The sequence below is a fragment of the Moschus berezovskii genome, chromosome 25, assembly GCF_049115385.1.
Source record: "Moschus berezovskii isolate FMDL1 chromosome 25, NW_MosBer_1.0, whole genome shotgun sequence".
NCBI classification, from domain to species: domain Eukaryota; kingdom Metazoa; phylum Chordata; class Mammalia; order Artiodactyla; family Moschidae; genus Moschus; species Moschus berezovskii.
The window spans coordinates 52040738-52062958 of record NC_142484.1 but is presented as its reverse complement, the minus strand read 5'-3'; the positions used below and the strand labels follow the sequence as shown (position 1 = coordinate 52062958).

The window sequence follows — 22221 nt, the reverse complement described above, 5'->3', positions numbered from 1 at the left end:
TGTGTCTGGAGCATATTGTAGTGCCAGAGAGTATGTGTGTGTGTGTGTGTTGGTTGCACAGTTGTGTCTGACTCTGAAACCCCATGGACTGTAGCCTGCCAGGTTCCTGTCCCGTGTTTTCCAGGCAAGGATACTGGAGTGGGTTGCCATTCCCTTCTCCAGGGATCTTCCTGACCCAGGGGTTGACCCCGCTTCTTGCATCTCCCGCACTGGCAGGCAGGTTCTGTACCCATTAGTGCCCGCTGGGAAGCCCTGGCAGAAAGTAGGGAAGTGCTCAAAAAACGAAAGAATAGATGCACATCAAAAGGACAAAGGACCTCACCGGATAGAACTCATGAAGACCGAAGCTGGAATGGTAGTAGTAACAAAATAAGCAGTAGTAAACTATAAAACAAATATATATGAATCCCTATGAATACATATATGTGATTAAATAAATAAGCACACAGGGTAGATTTCCAAATAGCTTATGTAGATACTATCCTCGAGGACTTGTAGCTTAATCCCCCCAGTCCCTGGAGTGTGGGCTGCCTGTAGTGATTTACTTCCAATGAATAGAGTATAAGGAGGAAGGAAAGAACTTTATAAGCAGAACTTTACTGGTAAACACTGCCTTAACCAGGGGATCAAAATGAACTTCACCAGCGATGAATCATGTTGACAGCATGTGTTAGGAAGGGCATCACACTTCCATGGTGTACTTTTCTGAAACCTATAATCCCAATCTGGCCATGAGAAAGACATCAGACAACTAATAGAGGGGCAGTGTGCCAAATACATAACCATGCTCCTCGAAACTGTCAAAGTAATCAACAGTAAGGAAGGACCAACAAACTGCCCCAGACCCGAGGAACTCAGGACACATGATGGCAAAATGCATGGTGCTGTCCTGGCCGGGACCCTGGAGCAGAAAAAGGACATTTGTGGGAAAACTGGTGAAATCCAAAGTTTGGAGTTTAATTGTAATGTCCCAATACGGGTTCTTAGTTGTAACACATGTGCTTTGGTTGTGTGAAATGTTAAAAGGAGAAATTGGTCAGGAGTGTGTGGGAGTCTTCTGTTTATCTCTGCATCTTTTCTGTAAAATTATTCCGAAGTAGAAAGTTTATTTTTAAAAATACCTGACAGTTTTGCGAAGGGCTGATTTCAAATCTTTTTATTTTAGGAATTTAAAAAATCTGTAGTGTGGAAAAATATGTAATATTTAGAAAAATACATCAACGATTATGTGTTACATATACTATAGAAAGATTAATCTGGGCACCTATCAGGTGGGTGCTATATTGTTTTCATTTACTTGCATTCTCTTCTTAGGTCCTTCCACTGGAAAATCAAATGAAAGAATCAAAACGCTTCCCTCAAGCATTGAATATTGGCACGGGGATTGTAACAGTGCTGTATGTCACATTAGCTACTTTGGGATATATGTGTTTCCACGATGATATCAAAGGCAGCATCACTTTAAATCTTCCCCAAGATGTGTGGTAGGTAGACAAGAGTTTCTTAACCTAATTTGTATATTTTATAAATATAATTTACTAGTGTTTTATGATAAAGGGGTATTTTTAGTTTTATGATTTAAACATTTAAAATCTTTACTGTGGTTTCTTTATTTGTGTAATCTAAATTTTTTCATAATCTTCAGAGGAGATCATCTGACTTTTTGTGGCATATTTTTAAAATATTAAAAATTACAGGTTGTTCCAAATTTGGATAACAGGTGAAACATGAATTCTTTTAATATGGACTCAGTTTAATAAAAAATTTAATACTATCCTCCTGCCAAAAATCTAACATTCTGGGTTTCTGATAAAATCATATAACCCATCACTTATGGCCTTCATGGTTTTAGTGGTCAGCTTTAATACTGTATGTGCCTGAGTCCTTTCTGAACACAGGACACATTATCCAGTTGACCCTTGAACAGCAGGGGTTTGAACTTCATGGGTCCACTTATATGGATTTTTTTCAGTTAACATGTTAGAAAATTTTTTGAGATTCATGACAATTTGAAAAAACTCACAAACTGCATAGCCTAGAAATATAAAAAAGGTATGTCATGAATATATAAAATATATGTAGTTGTACCTGTAACATACAAGATATGAGTTAATTGACTGTCAGTAAGGCTTCTAGTCAGTAGTAGGCTATTAGTAGCTAAGTTTGGGGGAAATCAGAAGTTATATGCAGGGTCAGACCCCAACCCCTGCATTGATCAAGGGTCAACTGTAAATAGTGTGGTATATCTTAATATTCTCTTTAATATTAGAACCATATTCTTCTAAATGAAGCAATATGTAGAGTCTTTTTCTTCTTCCAGAGATTGATCTTTGGAGATTTAATAAAGATATTGGCAGTGGTTATGATGTAGACTCGCTCCCTTATTTATGAAATGGAAAGTAACTCCTTAGTTTTGATAAATGCAAAGAATAAATGCTGACCTAATATCATGCGGCTCCTTTAGCTGGATGGAAGTCTGTGAAACCTTAAATATTTTGACTGGCTTCCTGATGAGAGTTTGATTGCTATTCAGTAGTCATGTGAACCCTGGGTCCTCATTGGAGGCCAAAATGTTGTTAGAATAAGTGTGTGTAGGGAACTGTTTATGATAGGGAGAAAGTCCCTAGCGTAGTTTCCAGTTGCACAAGTCTCGCATATGCCGTGTGTTTATCTTTTTTTTTAATTACAGTTTTACTTTAGCTATGATATATTTAGGAAGGCATTCCAAGATGGAACCATTTCAGTGTTATACATTTGTTTCAAGGTGGAGACCTGAATACAAACCAGACGTGACTGTTTTGCATTTATTTCATTAACCTGTTTTATAGTTGATATTATAATTTTGTTTCCTTCAAAAGTGTTCCTTTTTTCTTTTTTGTAATAGTTTAGTATGGAGTATAGACAAACAGCTTAATATAAGAGGATCAAGGCTAAGAATTACGGTAGTTTAGTTTCTCTTTCAAAGATAGTACAGTGTCTAGAAAACAGAATCATACATTTCTCCACTTGAAGTAATGTTTAGACTAAATCCTAAAAGCAAATTTATAAGTAAAGTTGACAAGTAGTATAAGATGTAGGTGGGGAAACATCTCAGAATTCTCCCCTACCCTTATTCACAAACGTATCTAAAGAAAGTCTTAAGGGGGAAGATACCGAGATGGGAGTGCCTGCGCATCAAGTTAAGACGCTCCTCTCCCCAGGGAGCTGGGAACCTGGCGAAGTAGCAGTGGACATGGAGGTGGAGGGCATGCTTTTGGTTTTCACAGCTAAACCTCGAGGGGGTGGTACTGTCCCTGCAGTGGCTCTAATTAATCCTTCCCTTTTTCTGCACCCACTTCCCACCTTAGACTTGTTCCCTAATTGCTGTGGCTCTCCAGTTAGAAAGGAACTCATTATAAGCCTTAATTAAAAACAGACTATCAAATAAAACAACCCTCCACTTTCATGTTGTGACTATTTTTTTAGTCGACAAGATCATAGTTTCTGTTCAGGAAAGCCTGGTTAGACACCTGCTTTTTATTTAGAAGGGGGAGCCATGTATCCTCGGAAGCAAAAATCTGTACAAAACAGGAAAGCAAGTCAAGATACTCCCCTTTAGAGAACTGCTGTTGAGTAACACCTTCTTGTGCAGACATGCCTTTTGTGGCCTACAGTCTTTATGGTCTGCAGCTGTGCGTGTGTGCTCACTTGCTTCAGTCATGTCCGACTCCTAGCGACCCAATGGACTATAGCCCACCAGGCTTCTCTGTCCGTGGAAAGAATACTGGAGTGTGTTGTCATACCCTTCTCCAGGGGATCTTCCCAACCTAGTGATCAAGCCCCCCACCCCCACCCCATCCCGTCTCTTACATCTTCTGCATTGGGAAGCGAGTTCTCTGCAACCAGGACAGTTAAAATACTAGCCATGGCTGAGGGATACTGGAGAGAAGGCGGTTGTCTTTTATAATGATAATCTTCCAAAATGAGAAGTTTGGACTAGGATAATCATGGGGTTATCTCAGAGATTCCTATCTTGAATTGTTATGTATGAGTCCCCTTTTCCTTCCCCTTCTTGTGCTTCAGGCAGTAGGCCGAGCAGTTTAGAGAATGTGTGCTGCTGCTAAGTCACTTCAGTCGTGTCCGACTCTGTGCGACCCCATAGACGGCAGCCCACCAGGCTCCCCCATCCCTGGGATTCTCCAGGCAAGAATACTGGAGTGGGTTGCCATTTGTAGTGTACTCTTTATTGGCTGGGTATTGATCTTGGAGAGACAGCAGTGAGCGCTGATGTGAAGCGAGATCTTAGTTCCCTGCCCAGAAATGGGATGAGGTGATGGACAGGGAGGCCTGGCGTGCTGTGATTCATGGGGTCGCAGAGAGTCAGACACAACTGAGTGACTGAACTGAACTGAACTGAACTGAGCCTGGATGAAACTAGCCACTAGATCAACAAGAGTTAGAGGCTAGAACCTCTTGCCCCGATTGAAGTGCATTCCTCAAGGAGGCAAAAACTGTGAAAAGAGATACAAAGTTTATTATTAGACACACAACACAATCGCAAGTGGGAGGGCCGAATGGAGAAAGTTTGTGTAGCTGAGATAGAAGTGAGGCAGAGATGCACACCCAGAGGGAAGGGGTGGGGTGTCCCCCTTAGCGCGGAGGAGCATTGCAAAGAGGCCGTTAAGGCATTCATACAGGGCCGTTCTTCTGGGTCTTTGTTTTCTTTGGGCCAATTATCTGGTTTCTTTTTCCACACCTGACCTACCCTAGGACCCTTCCCCATAGGCATGTGCAACACTGTGGACTGTAGCCCGCCAGTCCTGGGCCGGAATCCATTTTCTGGTGTGGATTCCAACCCAGAGGACTATAAGGCAGCCTTGGCATCACATACTATGGGGGTGCCCCTCCTTTGACCCCGAGGAGCTTTCCTGCACATATTCAATGTCTCCCTTGCCCCAAGGATGGGGAAGATAAGACCTCTTGATCCTTTACGCAAACAGGGTTTAGCCCTCCCTGTTTCTGCCATGACTGTTACCTTAAGGTGTCCACAGAAGACATAGCCTGGCTGTTTTCCCTGTTTCTGTTGTCATTTCTATTTCAAAGTGCAAAGAGAAGGCTGGTTGTAAATACATAATCTGGAGCCCCCCCATCTCCTGTCTCAGGAAATGCAAACAGCAGGCTAGCTGTCGAGTGTCCAGCCTGAAGCCCTTTTCTTGTTTTCTTTTTTTGGTCCTAACAAATGTAAGCAGGAGCCCACCTAATTCCTGCCTCAGATATGAAAGCCAATGACTGTCACAGGAGCCTAGGGAATCCAGCTACCAGCCATGAGAAACTGTAAAGGGCTTTTGATGCCATGTTGACTTAAAGTCTCAGAGTTCATGTGGGGTTCAGTTCAGTTCACTTCAGTCGCTCAGTCGTGTCCGACTCTTTGTGACCCCATGAATCACAGCACGCCAGGCCTCCCTGTCCATCACCGACTCCCGGAGTTCACTCAAACTCATGTCCATTGAGTCGGTGATGCCATCCAGCCATCTCATTCTCCGTCGTCCCCTTCTCCTGCCCCCAATCCCTCCCAGCATCAGAGTCTTTTCCAGTGAGTCAAGTCTTCGCATGTGGGGTATCCCTACAAGAAAAGGTTGAATTAGAGAGCAGTCCCAGAATAAAGCAAGTATGGATTAGAGTGACTCCATGTTATTAATTACTTATTACCTTCAATCTTAGTGAGGCATCGTCTTTTAAAACTAGTTATGAGTGATATTGTTTAAGGTAGTGCATTTAGCTTTTGAAGTAAAGGGTATATTTTAAAGATGATAATAAAGTAAATTGGGCTTCCCCGATCGCTCAGGGGTTAAAGAACCTCTTGCAATGCAGAAGACACAGGAGATGTGGGTTCGATCCTTGGGTCGGGAAGATCCCTTGGAGGAGGAAATGGCAACCGATTCCAGTGTTCTTGGAGCCTGGCAGGCTACAGTCCAAGGAGCCTCACAGAGTCAGACACAACCGAGCGACTAAGCAATCAAGTGAATTCAGGGTTCTGAGCTAAAACATGGGCACCTGCAGGCAGATACCTGCATTTCTGGGTTTGTGATGCACATTGTTCAGCACTTCGTAAGTGTTCGTTAAGTAGTATTCTGGGTATAAAAGTGTTTCCCCTGTAACTGCTGGTCTTAATTGAATGGTGTTTTGGCAGTGTTTTTCCAGGATGTCCACTAGAGTAACGCAAATAGCAGACGTTCTTCTCGTAAGAGATATCAAGGGTATGTTAAGTTTTCAGAGAAACAGACATTGAGAAGCAGTGAAGTGACTTCTTCCATCTCTCGGAATCCTTTTGAAGCACACATTGGATAGGGAAAATTCAAACAGGAGAGAAGCATGTAAGAACAGGGTAGATGTGGGGTAGATATTTTAATTTATTTAGATAAATGAACTGGGACTTCACATTCCCCCAAAACAGAAAAGAATCTTAGGCCTGAATTCCTGTTTATAGCATATAGGAAATAGGAGGTTGAATATTCTGGGAAATAGAGCTGAAAAATAGTGGCAGATAATCAAGCTGTCTTAATTGATCCTTCCAAGAAATCTGGGAGTTGACCTCTGAGGAATTTGTTACCTAAGATGAAAATATTTAGGCAAGAATGGACTCACCAAGAGACACAGGAAATAAAGATGTAGAGAAATATAAGGAAACAGGATAAAGAAGATTTGTATATTCTGAACTCTTTCTTCCATTCTCACCCTCAGAAATTCTTAATGATATTCTTCTAATATTAAAGTTGCCTATATCTAGGAATCCTGGCTGAAATGACCTCTGCCTTTCCTTTCTTCTGCCTGTCTTCTTTTTTCATCACAGTAAAATATTATTAAGTTAAAAAAGAAGGGCGTCTATCAAATTCATCTGTCATCTAGCGGATACTTGCTGTATGCGTTTTATGTACTTGGAGCTTTTCCCAAGCATTAGAGATGCAGCAGCGAGCAGAGAAGGTCCTCTTCATATTGCTTACATTCTGGGGAACGCTCCTCAAACGTCCCGCGGTTTAAAGCATCCAGTCTAGTGGTGAATACTGGGTAACACTTGTTCAGCTGCTCGGTCGTGTCTGACTCTTTGTGGCCCCGTGGACTGCAGCACGCCAGGCTTCCCTGTCCTTCCCCATCTCCTGGAGCGTGCTCAAACTCAGTCCATCGAGTCAGTAATACCATATCCAACCATGGCATCACTAAATAAATAGTTAGTTGTCCTGTTTAGTTATTTTTAGCTTAGAATGGGGTGAGTTCTTGATCTGGACTGTAGCTGTTTTTCAAAAAGACTTCTTGACAGAGCTGAACACTTGAGATTCTTGAGGATCATGAAAAGTCCAAGAGGGAAAGTGAATTGTTAGATTATTTCCAAGAATAGCTTCTGTTTTCAACCTCGAGAGAATCAGTCAGCCCCTTATTTCCCAGATTAACTTAAAAAAATAAGTATTCATATCTGTATAGATAAGTTTAGGTTAAGTGTTGATTTATTAGCCAATATGGGGAAAAGAAGGGAAACTTTGTCATTTTTGAACTCTAATGTTTTCAAAACTTGTGTTTTCACTGGAACATTTAGTTGTTTTTCTCCCCTATCATCTGATTCTATATATTGACTGCAAAGTAGTTATTTAAAAAATATATATTTATTTCTGGTCTTTACCAAGATATTACATTTCTTAGCTATCAGTATAACCGATTTTGTTTTCAAGCAAGAGTCATCTTATTTTTCAAGTATTGTTATTTGTGATATTGATTAAATGTAGTTTCAAGAATTACTATTCACACCCATTTTTATCATTAATATTAATTTAACTAATATTTAATAAGTGTCTATCCCCTCCTAAGTGCATGAGTGGTTATACAGAGAATAGAACCTATGTTCTAACTTTCAAGAACTTTGACACTGAGTTTTAAAATACCTTTTAAGTTGTTCCATTTGTTATTTAAAAGTTGTTTTATGTTGTTGAAGACAGGTTAAAAAGCTTATACACTGTGATCAAGTTGGGTTTATTTCAGGGATGCAAGGATTCTTCACTATACGCAAATCAATGTGACATACCAGATTAACAAATTGAAAGATAAAAGCCATATGATAATCTCAATAAATGCAGAAAAATCCTTTGACAAAATTCAGCGCCCATTTATGATTAAAACTTTTCAAAAAATGGGCATGGAAGGAACGTACCTCAACATAGTAAAGGCCATATATGATAAGCCTACAGCAAACATTATTTTCAATGGTGTAAAACTGAAAGCATTCCCCCTAAGATCAGGAACAAGACAAACGTGCCCACTTTCACCACTGTTACTCAACATGGTTCTGGAAATCCTAGCTACAGCAATCAGAAAAGAAAAAAAATAAAAGGAATCCAGATCAGAAAAGAAAAGGCTCTCACTGTTTGCAGATGACATGATACTGTACATAGAAAACCCTAAAGATACTATCATAAAATTGCTACAGCTAATCAGTAAATTTAGCAAAATTGCAGGATACAAAATCAATTCACAGAAATTGCTTGCATTTCTATATACTAACAATGAAAAATCAGAAAGAGAAATTAAGGAATCAATCCCATCCATTCACCATTGCAACATAAAGAATAAAATATCTAGGAATGAACTTACCTAAGGGGACAAAAGAACTGTACACAGAGAATTATAAGATACTAATGAAAGAAATCAAAGATAAACAGATATTCCATGTTCCTGGATAGGAAGAATCAATATTGTGAAAATGACTATACTGCCAAATGCAATCTACAGGTTCAATCCTTATCAAATTACCAATGGCATTTTTCACAGAACTAGAACAAAAGATTTCACAATTCATGTGGAAACACAAAAGACCCTGAATATACAAAGCAGTCTTGAGAAAGAAGAATGGAGCTGGAGGAATCAACCTTCCTGACTGCAGATTATACTACAAAGCCACAGTCATCAAGACAGTATAGTACTGGCACAAAAACAGAAATATAGACCAATGGAATGAGATAGAAAGCCCGGAAATAAACCCATGCACCTGTGGGTACCTTATTTTTGACAAAGGAGGCAAGAATATGCAATGGGGCAAAGACAGCCTCTTCAATAAGTGGTGCTGGGAAAACTGGACAGCTACATGTAAAAGAATGAAATTAGAACACTTCTAAGTACCATACACAAAGATAAACTCAAAATGGATTAAAGTTGTAAATGTAAAACCAGAAACTATAAAACTCGTAGAGGAAAACATAGGCAGAACACTCAATGACATAAATCATAGCAAGACCCTCTATGACCTACCTCCCAGAGTAACAGAAATAAAAACAAAAGTAAACAAGTGGGACCTGATTAAACTTAAAAGCTTTTTCACAGCATAGGAAAATATAAACAAGGTGAAAAGACAGCCCTCAGAATGGGAGAAAATAATAGCAAATGAAACAACTGACAAAGAATTAATTTCCAAAATATGCAAGCAGCTCATACAACTCAATACCAGAAAAACAAACAACTCAGTCAAAAAGTGGGGAAAAGACCTAAACAGACATTTCTCCAAAAAAGACATAGAAATGGCCAACAAACACATGAAAAGATGCTCAACATCGCTCATTATTAGAGAAATGCCGATCAAAACTACAATGAGGTATCACCTCACACAGGTCAGAATGGCCATCATCAAAAAGTCTACAAACTATAAATGCTGGAGAAGGTGTGGAGAAAAGGGAATATTTTTGCACTGTTGAGGAGAATGTAAGTTAATAAGCCTCTACAGAAGATGGTATGGAGATTCCTTAAAAAACTAGGAATAAAACCACCATGTGACCAAGCATTCCCACTCCTAAGCATATACCCTGAGGAAACCAAAATTGAAAAAGACACGTGTACCCCAATGTTCATTGTAGCACTGTGTACAATAGTTAGAACATGGAAGCAACCTAGATGTCCATCGACAGATGAATAGATAAAGAAGTTGTGGTACATACACACAATGGAATATTACCTAGCCATAAAAAGGAACACATTTGAGTCAGTTCTATTAAGGTGGATGAACCTAGAGCCTATTATACAGAGTGAAGTAAGTCAGAAAGAGAAAGATAAATATCATATACTAGCACATGTATGGAGAAGGCAATGGCACCCCACTCCAGTGTTCTTGCCTGGAGAATCCCAGGGATGAGGGAGCCTGGTGGGCTGCCGTCTGTGGGGTCGCACAGAGTCGGACACAACTGAAGTGACTTAGCAGCAGCAGCAGCAGCACATGTATATGGAATCTAGAAAGATGGTACCAGTGAATTTATTTGCAAGGCAGCAGTGGAGAAACAGACATAGAGAACAGACTTACGGACCTGGGAGAGGGGAGGAGAGGGTGAGATGTACGGAGAGAGTAACACGGAAACTTACATTACTGTATGTAAAATAGACAGCCAACGGGAATTTGCTGTGTGTCTCAGGGAACTCAAACAGGGCTCTGTATCAAACTAGAGGGGTGGGATAGAGAGAGAGATGGGAGGGAGATTCAAGAGGGAGGGGATGTATGTATACCTATGGCTGATTCATGGTGATACTTAACAGAAAGCAAAAAAGAAATCTGTAAAGCAATTATCCTTCAATGAAAAAAAATGAAAAATAAAAGTTTTATGTTGTTGTATATCCTCCAGACAAATCCCTATCACTTTAATCAAGTTTTTTATCCTTTTGAGAGTCAGTTTGCTCATTTCTGAAACTGTTAGTTTATATGGCCAAGATTAGTACATATGGACAATTACCACAGATACATGCTTAAAACCAAAATGAGAACAAAGGTTGATAAACATGTAGGAAAGTTGAGTATAGAAAAATAGAGTACTTGAAATTTTAATATGAAATGTAGAAATTAAGGGGTTCTTGAAACAAAAATAAAAACGGAATAGTTGATTTTAAAAGACTGTATTGCTTCTCTTTAACACTCTGATTTCTGTATTACTCTTTGATGGATCCTTAACAAATATGCCAGCTTCTAAAAAGATAGTGATGATTTTATTTCCCGTTTTTACTCTGGATAACATCAAATGATAGTAATTACATATAATTAATGTTACTGAGTGGTGTTAATAATAACCAGATTCTTAACCTATGTAATTTGTTCTATACCAATAGAAAAGTTATTATACCTATATGCATAGTGATATATTTTTAGATATATTGTTAATCATATTTTAAAAACATGTAAGTTAAAAGGTAATTAGAAAAAAGGACTGTAATAATAAACTGATAAGAATATTCAGTTCTCCACAATTATGTATCAAAGTATATGAAGCAGGAGTCTTTTGGTTATTTTGTACATTTCAGTAGCTTGACCATTTATGTTTAAACTTTAAACATCAAGGTGAGAAATATATCTTGAGGTCTTTTTAATAGTGAGTTTGTGTTGTTCCTAGCCCTAAGGCCCTCTTCTTTCCTTAAGTTTGCCGTTTGTAGTATTTTCAAATCTGTTTCTACTCAGCTTTCTTCCTTCTTCTTCACTCCTAGGATGAATACATTATAGAAGGAGATTTAATTGAATTCTTTCTTGTTTGGCAGCTGTTTAGGAAAACTGTTTATAATCTTGACATGTTAGTGATATCTTGCAGTACCTGTCTTTTTCTCCCTGGTGTATTCACCTAGCATAATGCCCGCCAGGTTCATGCATGTTGTCTCGTTTTTGCTCACGCACTTTGTCTTAATATGAATCTAACTTTCTTTTTATTTTGGTTATTTTCATTTTATTTCTTTTATTTTTATTATGACTTAGATAAACAGAGAATAGATTGGTGTTTGCCAGGGGCTGGTAGAGGGGGGAAAAGAGAAGAGTTTGGTAAAACGATACAGGCTTTCGGTTAAAAGATGAATAAGGTCTGAGCATCTAATGTAAAATGTGGTGACTTGGTTGATATTACTGTATTGTATGATTGAAGTGTGCTGAGAGCAGAATCGGTGTTCTCACCAAAACAGAAAAAAATAGACAAATACATGAGGTGATGGATGTGTTTGTTAATTAATTCCGTTTGTGGGAATTCTTTCACAATGTATATCAAATCATCATGCTGTAGACTTTAAATGTCTTATAATTTCATTGGTTAGTTAAATATTGGTAAAGCTGGCAATAAAGAATGACTAAATTTTGAAAATTTTTAACAGGTTATATCAATCAGTGAAAATTCTGTATTCCTTCGGCATCTTTGTGACCTATTCAATTCAGTTCTATGTTCCAGCAGAGATAATTATCCCTGTGATCACATCCAGATTTCATGCTAAATGGAAGCAAATCTATGAATTTGCAATAAGGTCCTTCTTGGTTACTATTACTTGTATCACTGCACACTTATATCATAATGATTTTTATTATTGAATTTCTTCTAATGAAACTACTTAAAGTATATTTTTTATATTTTTGAAATAATTTTGTTCACCTAACTGGATACATTTTGGTTTAAAATTCTGTTATTCTACTGATATAGAAGAAAATCATAAATCAGATCCTATCACACGTAAAACAAGTAACTGAATTATTATTTTCAAAATAATATCACTCATGATTGAAATATAAGTATATTTAAATCAGATGCATAAGTGATTCTTTATATCATTGATAACATTTTGCTTTGGCTTTCTAGTTTTCCTGAAGTTTTTTATATCTGCTAACTTTTATATATTTAACAGTTCAGCTTTCCATGATTACCTGTACAAATGGGTTTTGTTCTGTTTTGGTCTTAAACAATTTCAGTGGCTTATTTTACTTATTATTTGAAGGAGTGTGTATAATCTCTTCTTATTGTTTCCTATTATAAAATGCCCCACAAGGTAGAATTAATCATGGAGACTCACGGAGAGGGGCCTTTAGTTTGGTGTAGCACTGTCATGGTGACCTGATGGTTCAAAACTCAGGTCTCCCACTTCCTTGCTGGGTCTTCTCTGAGCCCTTCTTTTCTCAACAATGAAGTGAAGATAAGACATTTAAAAATATGAACAAAGTGGTTAGAAGTTGCTGTTAATACTATCATTTTGTCACCACTTTTATTATAATTGCAAAGAGAAAGATGATTGCCACACCAATGTCTGACGGGATTGCCTAGGATGATACCAAGGACGAGGTGACTGGTGATTGGGGGACAAGCAGCTTTGGAAATTCTAGAGAAGATTTGAGTAACTATCTTGGCCCATTCAAAGTTAGAGAATGGTAGAACTAGAAATTCTGGGCAACTCTGTAAATTTCATTGAGCACCTTGGGGTAGAGCTTATGCCTAGATTTAAAGAATTGGGTGTGTTATATTTTGTTCAAAGAAACAGCAAAGCTGGGCAAAGTAGATAAAATAGATAAGACATACTTTTCGAAGCAATTATTTAAATGAAATATGTCAACTAATAAGGGAAATCACATTGAGGAATGAAGTCATTAAACCCATACTCCAATGACTAATGAAACACCCAGGAGGAAAAAAATTATTTTAAAACGTTTTAGAATATTCTTTACACATTACTTTTATTGACATTTTGACAGCTGTACTAAATAAAAAGACGTATTTCAGGCAAAGTCCTTTTATCAGGAGATGTGAGGCAGTTCTATTCTGAATGCATGTCTCCTTTTAAGGTTAGCTACTGAATTTTAATAACTTCACCCACTTCTGCACATTGGCTACTGTTATGTTGAGCTCCCTGTCTGCTGTGGTCCAGACCAGACTGCACCTCTGCCACCAGGAATTTATTCCCACAAGCCAGGGCTTTTCCTCAAGGGCTGAGTACATAGCACCGAGAGTTGCAGCCTTTTCTTTGTCGCTTCTTTCTTTTAGTTAAAAATAGAGAAGCCCGTTTAACCAAATGTGAGGGCTATATTTACAGCATGCTTTGGACAGAGAACACAGGCCGTGTCATATGCCCTTCTACTTCATTGAGACACATCATTGGACATTGACCTTCATTTAAATCTTTGGCACGTCCTTCCAAGTTAAAGTCAACTGATTTTCATGACAGACCTGTTTTGTATCCGTTATCCAAAGCACTTGCAAATGTCCTAGGGTGGACTCTTTACTGATGGGCGTGTGGAGAGCTGGCGGAACCTTGTCCTGTCCGTAGAGCAGGCTGTGCAGCAGCAGCAGGGGGAGTGGAGGCCCAGCTGGGTTTGCGCGTTTCAGGCCCCATAGTCCGTTCCAGGTGCTGAGTCCACGTCTGCAGGACAGATCTGCAAAGTATGGTTGTAACTAATACAACCATCAGCTTGGGTTGTATTAGTTATGTCCAGGTCTCCGTTTAGTGTTGAATCGCCGTTTCACAGCATCTTCTTCATGGAATCAAAAGCTTGAAAGGATGGGTCAGGCTCTTCCTGCATGTTCCCTGTAGACCCTTACTAGGTAGGCATTACACAGGTAAGAGAGAAGAGTGACTAGCAACTGGCCAGAGGCCACTTGGACTGCAATAAATGCCTTTTATTTTAAAGGCAGGCCTGTAGAAAAAGCTGCTAAATTTTGATTTCAAACCAGTATTTTGATCCCGTGTTTGAATTGAGCCTGCAAAATACGTTAAATACTACTTATTTCTGTTATTGTCCAATTCGTTGATCCTTTCACTGTTTCTAATTTGAAAAGCCCTTGGATTTGAGACTATGCTTTCTTCTTTTAGTAAACTATGACTACATAAAGCATATATCTTTGGTAGTTTGTAGAATACTAAGAGGACGTCCCAGAGTCATTTAAGTTAGTTGTCACAGTAGCTAAAAATAAGTACCATTTGTGCCCTAGTACTCTGTCTTAGAGTCAGTAGGTGTATGGAGAGGATCATTCACTGTTCGTGCAATTTAGGTTTGCGTGCTGCAACTAGAGAAAGCCTGTGTGCGGTAATGAAGACCCAGCGCAACCAAAACTAAAAATAAATAAGTTTTAAAAAAGATTTACATGCTAGAGTGTTGTTGATGTTATAATATCAAGCATTTTATTTTTTTCTCTGCTATATCTGCTTTTACCATTAGGATGCAAGAAAATGGACCTTTTTTGCCATTGCTTTTTTTTTTCCATGTCAGAGGCAACTTTGTACCTTAAGGATACATTCTTTTCCTCTATAATATAGTTTTTGGAAATACTGAATAAGATTAATTAGTACTTACTAGATATATTCATAATAACTGTCTGTAAATGACAAAGGGCAGCATATTTATAGTAATCCTGTAGTGAATATTTGTAATTTGTAGTGAATAAACTATCCTTATCCAAGCTATTCTTTGACTTACTATTTTTGAGTTCTTCTATGTCAGAGTTGCCTGAAGTATATATATTTCACTTTCTTCTCTTAGTAGAGAATGTTAGTACATTATCAAATAACATTTCAAGCCATTTTTACTAGCAAATATATATTGGTTATATAACATTTAAAGAATGATTTTATCTAATTGATAAATTTCATGATTTAGAAGCATTTGGTAAATGGAATTTTAGTCTGAATGAATAAATTCTAAAATACTATAGTGTTTCTCCAGATGCTTTTCCAACAACACTTCACTTGATTTACTCATAACAACTTGGCCTATTGGAAAACATTAACAACAAAAAATAGACTCCAAAATGAAAGGCTCTTTAGATGACAAGGTGGTAGTCATGTTGGTCTGGTTGTACTTTTAAATACTGCCATCTACTATAAGTATTTTATCACAAAATGGATAAAAGCCAATGGATTTTTAAACATTCTGTTGTGATTGAGAGTTATGCTTTATACTTTCTTTGAGAGAAATGTTAAAATGATATAGCGCACATCCATTAAACAAGGATTCACTTTATAAAGTATTTCTAGTTTAGAGTTCCAACTTCACATTCAATTATTTTACTTAGGAAGATTTATTGTACTTCAGTCTTGTAGAAGTGCAGCTATGTTTATGATTTCAAAATAACTTTTTTAGGATTTTAGCTTTCATAATAATTAAATAAAAAGTGGTAAGTAGTAGTGTGTGGTTCTAAGAAATGTGGTGGTTCCAAATTAATGCCACATCCTCCTGGAAAACATTGAGAGCCACAAAGAGAATATGGGGAGGGAGAAACCATAAACTAACAGTTAAGAAGTAAAGAAACCAGTAGACCAGAAACTCGAAACTTAATTACAAAGAGCATGAGTTAAATTATATATACACACACACCCCACACACAGAAAGTTCAGTAAGAGACAAACACGCAGGAAAAAGAAAAGCAAAGGAAAGTAAAGTTAGAAATAGAAGGGTGACAAAGATTAGTGAGAAAACTGATAGCTTTTGAAGATAAGGAAAGGAACACCAACACATACACAATCAGAGTCCTCAGAGCTGGCACTGTGGTTGCAGCCGTCCTTGGCTGCGGCAGTGGTGGAGCTGTCACAGCTTCGTGCCAGCAAACTTAGCTGTTATCTCTGGTGGCAGCTCCAACCCTTCACAAACCATTCACTGAACCACTTAAGGACAATTCAGAGAAAGACTATGCCTCAGTTTTTGCAAACCTTCTGTTGATACCTTTTGGTAAGATAAAGATGAGATCAAAAAAGTGCTGGATCAAAACTTGCAGAAAACTTGTCAATAGCTTGGCATAAAATCCTGCTGATAATAATGGTGCAGATTTTTTTTTTTTGACTTTTCATTTTGAAATAGCTTAGAAAAGCTGTACAAGAAAGTAGAATTACCATAAACCCTTTACTCTGTTTCTTCTAATGTTAACAGATTACATACCACAATACAACTGTTAAGGCCAGGAAATTAACATCGATAAAATGCTGCGAACTCATCTGTAGACCTCATTTTGATTTCACCAGTTTTTTTCCACTGTTACCCTTTTTCTGATCCAGGAACCAATTCAATTTCCCACTTGAATTTAGTTGTCAAGTCTACTAGTCTTCCCCAGTCTTGACAGTTATTTTTTTTTGTCTTTATTTACCTTGACATCTTTGAAATGTCAGTAATTTTGTAGAATTTCCTTCAGTGTAGACTTGTGTGATGCTTTCTTATGATTAGGTTGAAGTTAAGCATCTTTAACAAGAATTCCACAGTTGATGCTTTGCACTTCTCAGTACATCACATTACGGCTTATGACTGCTGAAGTTAACTTTGATCACTTGGTTAAGGTGGTGTCTGTCAGGTGTCTCCACAGTAAAGGTACTGTTTTTTCCTTTATAATTAATGAGTTTTTAATAGAGGTATTTCCTGTTGTTATACAGTTAGTGCTAAAAAAAAATAGTGTAAAGTGTTAGTTGCTCAGTCGTGTCTGACTCTGCAAACCCACGGACTGTAGCCTGCCAGGTTTCTCCATCCATCAGATTTTACAAGCAGGAATACTGGAGTGAGTTGCCATTTCCTTCTCCAGGGAATTTTCTGACCCAGGGATCCAACCCAAGTCTCCTGCATTGCAGGCAAATTCTTTGTCATCTGAGCCTTTGCCCATTAATTTTAGGATCCTTCATTGACTTTTCCTGCAACGGTTATTACTGTGGTGTTTACTTAATAATGGTTTTTTCCCCATGGTTTCTTCCATTTTTATTAATTGGAATTCTACTGTAAGAAATAGTTACCTCTTCTCTTTGATTTAACCATTTTTTTATACCATACCAGCCCAGATTTTGTGCTTTGTAGAATGAGCTGTATGGCAGAATAATGAAAATGCATTCTTTACCCAAAACTTCATAGCAAAAATCAAAAGTTTTTTATGTAAGAAACCCTGTTGATAAGTCAAAGTCTGCGGACCATCACTCAGTGTTTTGGTTTCTTTCTTTGTTTTCTTTTTAGCTCAGAACAAAACGTGACAGATGCTTCCGCAAGCAATAGGCTCGTAGTGCCTACTTGCATCAGTTAATTTTAATGTATTGAAAGTATCTGCAGTGAGTATTTATGTAGGTATTAGATATTTACATAAGGAAAATTTGTATTTTCAATTTTCTAGGTGCCGGCGCGATCCTCATTCCTCGTTTAGACATTGTGATCTCCTTCGTGGGAGCTGTGAGCAGCAGCACGCTGGCCCTGATCCTGCCGCCCCTGGTTGAAATTCTCACGTTCTCTAAGGAAAACTACAGTATATGGATGGTCCTGAAGAACATTTCCATCGTGTTCACTGGATGTTGGTTGGTTTCTTATTAGGGACATATGTAACTGTTGAAGAAATTATTTATCCTTCTCCCAAAGCTATCACTAGCACTCCACACAGTCCCTCTTTAAATTTGAATTCGACATGCTTTACATCGGGTTTGAAATAGTAGGAGCAGAGGTATGAGTCTCCAGTTTGGAAATGATTTAAGAACCACTAGGACACATTGGCAGTACTGATAAGCTACAGCATATTTCTTGGTTTTAAGTATTAGCAGCAATTTCAAAAATTTTAGTTTTGAAAATTGAAAAAATTAAAATGTTAAACAATTAAAGAAATACTCTATTACTTGTCTTTCAGTCAGAAATGATTCAACCAAGATTCAGTCTTTCACCTCCATGCTATTCTTTTGTCACCTGGTTGAGGAGAGAACAGGGTTTCAGCATTGAGCGAATTAAAGAAGAAGGTATAGGTAACTAAAATCTACCACCCTAATGAATTTCAAAGTATACTTCATGTTAGTATAGAAATATCTCAATTGTGTTTTTATTAGAGAGCCAGATACTTATGTTTACCCTTTGGAAGTTTAGAAAACCCTCATTAGCCATGAGGTAAGCATCAGAAAATCCCCCAAACAGAACTGTTTTTAGCTGATCTTCATAATGAAAATCAAGAGGACCTGTGCAAGAGTCTGACTTGGCGTTTCAACCAGATTTGAAAGAGACTTTAAAAAGTTGTGGAGTACAAATTCCCTTGTTTTTTTTTTTACCTGTGGAAATAGATACCCAGGATGGTTAAAGTTAACTTGATTGAGACCACTCAGCTTGAGATTGAGAGAACCTGATCTTTGGATTCCTGGTCCAGGATTTTTTATCTTTCACATCACATCCTAGAAAAAGAAATTATGTTCAGTTCAACTTTAGTGTTAAGTCAGTTTAATATGATGTTTGCCAAGTGCATGTGACCTGAGCAGACAGCTCTGAAAAGCCTGCAGCACAGCCGTGGGGCAGAAGCAGCACTTTAATGAACCAGTAGAGACACCTTGCTGGTCAGCTTCTGGCAGGTGGATGGTGCCCAGCTGTCCTGTGTGTGGCTTTAGCTGTCCTTACTGTTTCTTCCTTTCTAGGTTTGTAGGTACCATCTTTCCTAATGACAAAAAAACAGGTACCTGGCATGATGCAGGACCTGTGCCCTCTTTCTGGCCTCATGGCCTTCCTCATCAGAGCCTTCTATTGCTCCACATGGGCAAAATAACAGAATCAAGCCTAGGGAAAATTGAGACAATAATAAACTGTTAAATCCTGAGAGCTCCAGGCTTCTTCCAGAGAAGTACATTCTATTCTATTCCTCCATGTTTTTTAAGCCCAGTTATTAACCAAAACAAAGAATCTCAGTGAGCATGGAAGATGAAAATCGTTAAATTTAAAATTGAGAATCTTGATTTAAAAAAAGATTTAAAACTCACTGAATTTTTTAGTCGGGTTGGTGAAAGATATCACCAAGGTCGCTGCAGTGTATATATTCTCTATTTTTGTATGTAAATGTCAGTTCAAGTATTTTTTGCTTACATCATAGAGTCGAGCATAATCCTAAAGGTATATCAGAAACTTTGTTTTGGTACAAATTCATCAGCATCAAAACTTTTAAAAAAAACATTTGCATCAAGAATCACCAATAATTTTTATGACACTTTTATGTCAGATCTGTTATGTTGAACCTTTAGTCATGCTGGGAAAATGTGGAAGAAATTGTAGGAAAAGTAATTGCCATTGAAGCTAATGTTATATAATCTTGAATATAAGAGTAAATTAGGTATTTTTTTTAAGATATGTAACTTGGTATAAAGTGACTTGAAAACTATAATACAAAGCACTATTAGATTTTTTGTCAGCTGTCTCATAATATTTCTAGTCTGTGTGAAATTTTATTTTTGTAGTTTTGCCTTTGTTTATTTTCTTTATGAAATTTATCAACTTTCGTGAAATATCAAATGGTTGATCATAGCAGTGTATAAATTTTAATTTCAGTGAACAAATGTTGAGTATATTTTCAGAGTCAAGTTGAAATGAGGAAAGAAAGAGGGGGAGAATAGTTTTATTTCTTTACAAGAAACACTCTGTAGATGTAAATGCACTCTATATAAGGAGTTTTGATGATTTATTTCATTTTCAAAAAAGAAAAATCAGGCAATATTTTTCCTCTGAAAATTATTTTTAATGAGTCATAACATTTTCTGAATGTTATTAGAGAAGATACTTTGATCAAACCAGCTATTGATTTTATTTGGGGACCTGAAAAAATGAGAGTGATCGCACCTGGCAGATTTTTTATCCAGTATCTTTGGTCCATTGCATTCTGGCTAAAATGACTTCAGCATTTCATCTGCCACCACAGTAAAACACCTTTGGAAAGCCAACCAGGTGTCTTATGACCTCTACTACTGGAATGGGGAAGAGAAAGGAAAACTTGATTCACCTCTGAAAACCTCAGAGCTAAGGCAGTCACCTCTGTTCCTTTTCAGCCAAAAGGGTTTCTCCAGTTTCAGAGTCAGCTTATCAAAACACTGGCTCTCAGATCTTTCTTTCTTTTTTATCAAAGGATCTGCTTTTCCCCGAATGGCATGGTTTCTCCACAAGTGAAGAAACAAGACCTAGTTTTTCTTAAAGACCAATTTGTATAGTGTTACCAAATGAAAAACATACTATGTTAGCAAATGCCACGTTATGTTTTAATCCTGTCCTCTGGATTCTCTGTTGAAATGATTTCTGCCTCTTGTCTGTGTGATGCACTTGACATTTTTCTAAGTGTTTTATGCAATATGCATGTGCTAATGTGGCCTAATTTCATTATTTTTGTAGTAGTTGTAGAAAAGCTCCCTACTGTAAAGTGCTATACAGATATTAATTGGGATATTAATTGAAGTTCTACATCAGTGACATGTCCAGCTGTGGACATGCTTTACTGTAGCTTACCTGTGACATCTCCTCTGGGACTGACATGCCAGAGAGGTCAGAACAGCAGCTGAGAAGTGCATTTGTTTGCTAATAATATGTAGCCCCTCATTTCTTCATTTGAAATGGAGAAGATACATAACAGAGCTAATAGAAGTAGTAAATAAAATTATTTAACTGATACCAGTGGCTCAGTGAATATTTTCTGTTGAGAAAGTAACTTGGTAAAAACAAAAATGAGTATTTTAATCTTTTTGCCTCAGTTAGCTCCCCTTCATAAAACAATTTGAGAGACTTTGATCTAAAAGGTATAACGAGATACTTCCTAACATTAAACAGCTGACTGTAATAACTAACACTTCGGCAGTATGGTTAACCATAATCTTATTTATGCCACTGGTGCTCTCTAGGCTAAACACCATTCTCAAAGTTATTGGTTCTGACCTAGGAGATAAGAAAACATGCTTTAGAAATGTTATTTATTGCCCTATGATAAAATGAAATGACAAATCACTCTCATTCTTAAAATTATATATCAAGGTTACCTAGTTCTGATGTATCCACATATATACATTCCAGTAGTCTGTGTTATATATTTATATAAATTCGCCATTTAAATTGGATCCAGACAGATGTGTGTTGAAAGAGCACCCTGAAAATGATTCCTTTAGAGTTTTCATGATAACAAATAGGAAAACACATGCTTGTACCGTGAATAAATTAAGCTGTGGAGTTTTGTTTCTTGAAATGATGTTGTTTGAGTGAAAACTACATATCAGTGCACTTGAGTCAATTATATTTCTTTTAACTTATTTTTCTTTATAATATGAAAAAATGTCTTAAGAAGTACTGTAACTTCTGAATTTTCAATAAAATATTATTTTGCTTGCAAATGCCTTTTAAAAATATATTTGTCTTTTAGAAGGTTAATTGACACAAATGTCATAAACTGCAAAGGGCACTAGTATATTCTACGGTAACATTTTAATCAGTCTTTGAGGTTAATTCCTTGTCGTGTGACCTTCTACATTGGAAGCTGCTGGTATGCACCACTGAGATATAAGATCCGAAGCTGACTGAAAATGAAAGGTCATACTCAAGACAGTGACCTGAACTTCCTGCAGAGTAAACGCTGGGAGGCCAGTCTGCCAGTGTCGCAGCCATGCCATCATTTACCGTTCTCTTAGGGTCAAGACTGTACAGTAACACTAATACATTTTGCTTGCAGTATGCCAACCCCAAATCAAAGACCATAAAGGTATTTATAC

General features: G+C 37.5%; 1 protein-coding gene across 2 annotated transcripts in view; it reads left to right on the top strand.

Moving 5' to 3' along the window:
* Positions 1 to 21846, top strand: part of LOC148773956 (neutral amino acid uniporter 4-like) — a 32334-nt gene extending 10488 nt beyond the window's left edge. For both annotated transcript variants that reach the window (XM_088832033.1, XM_088832032.1), the window contains 3 exons: positions 1315 to 1484; positions 12124 to 12293; positions 17862 to 21846. In XM_088832033.1, coding sequence (XP_088688159.1) covers positions 1315 to 1484; positions 12124 to 12293; positions 17862 to 18055 — 534 coding nt within the window. In that variant the 3' untranslated portion in view covers positions 18056 to 21846. The remainder of the gene's footprint in view (positions 1 to 1314; positions 1485 to 12123; positions 12294 to 17861) is intronic.
* Positions 21847 to 22221: the final 375 nt, after the last annotated feature.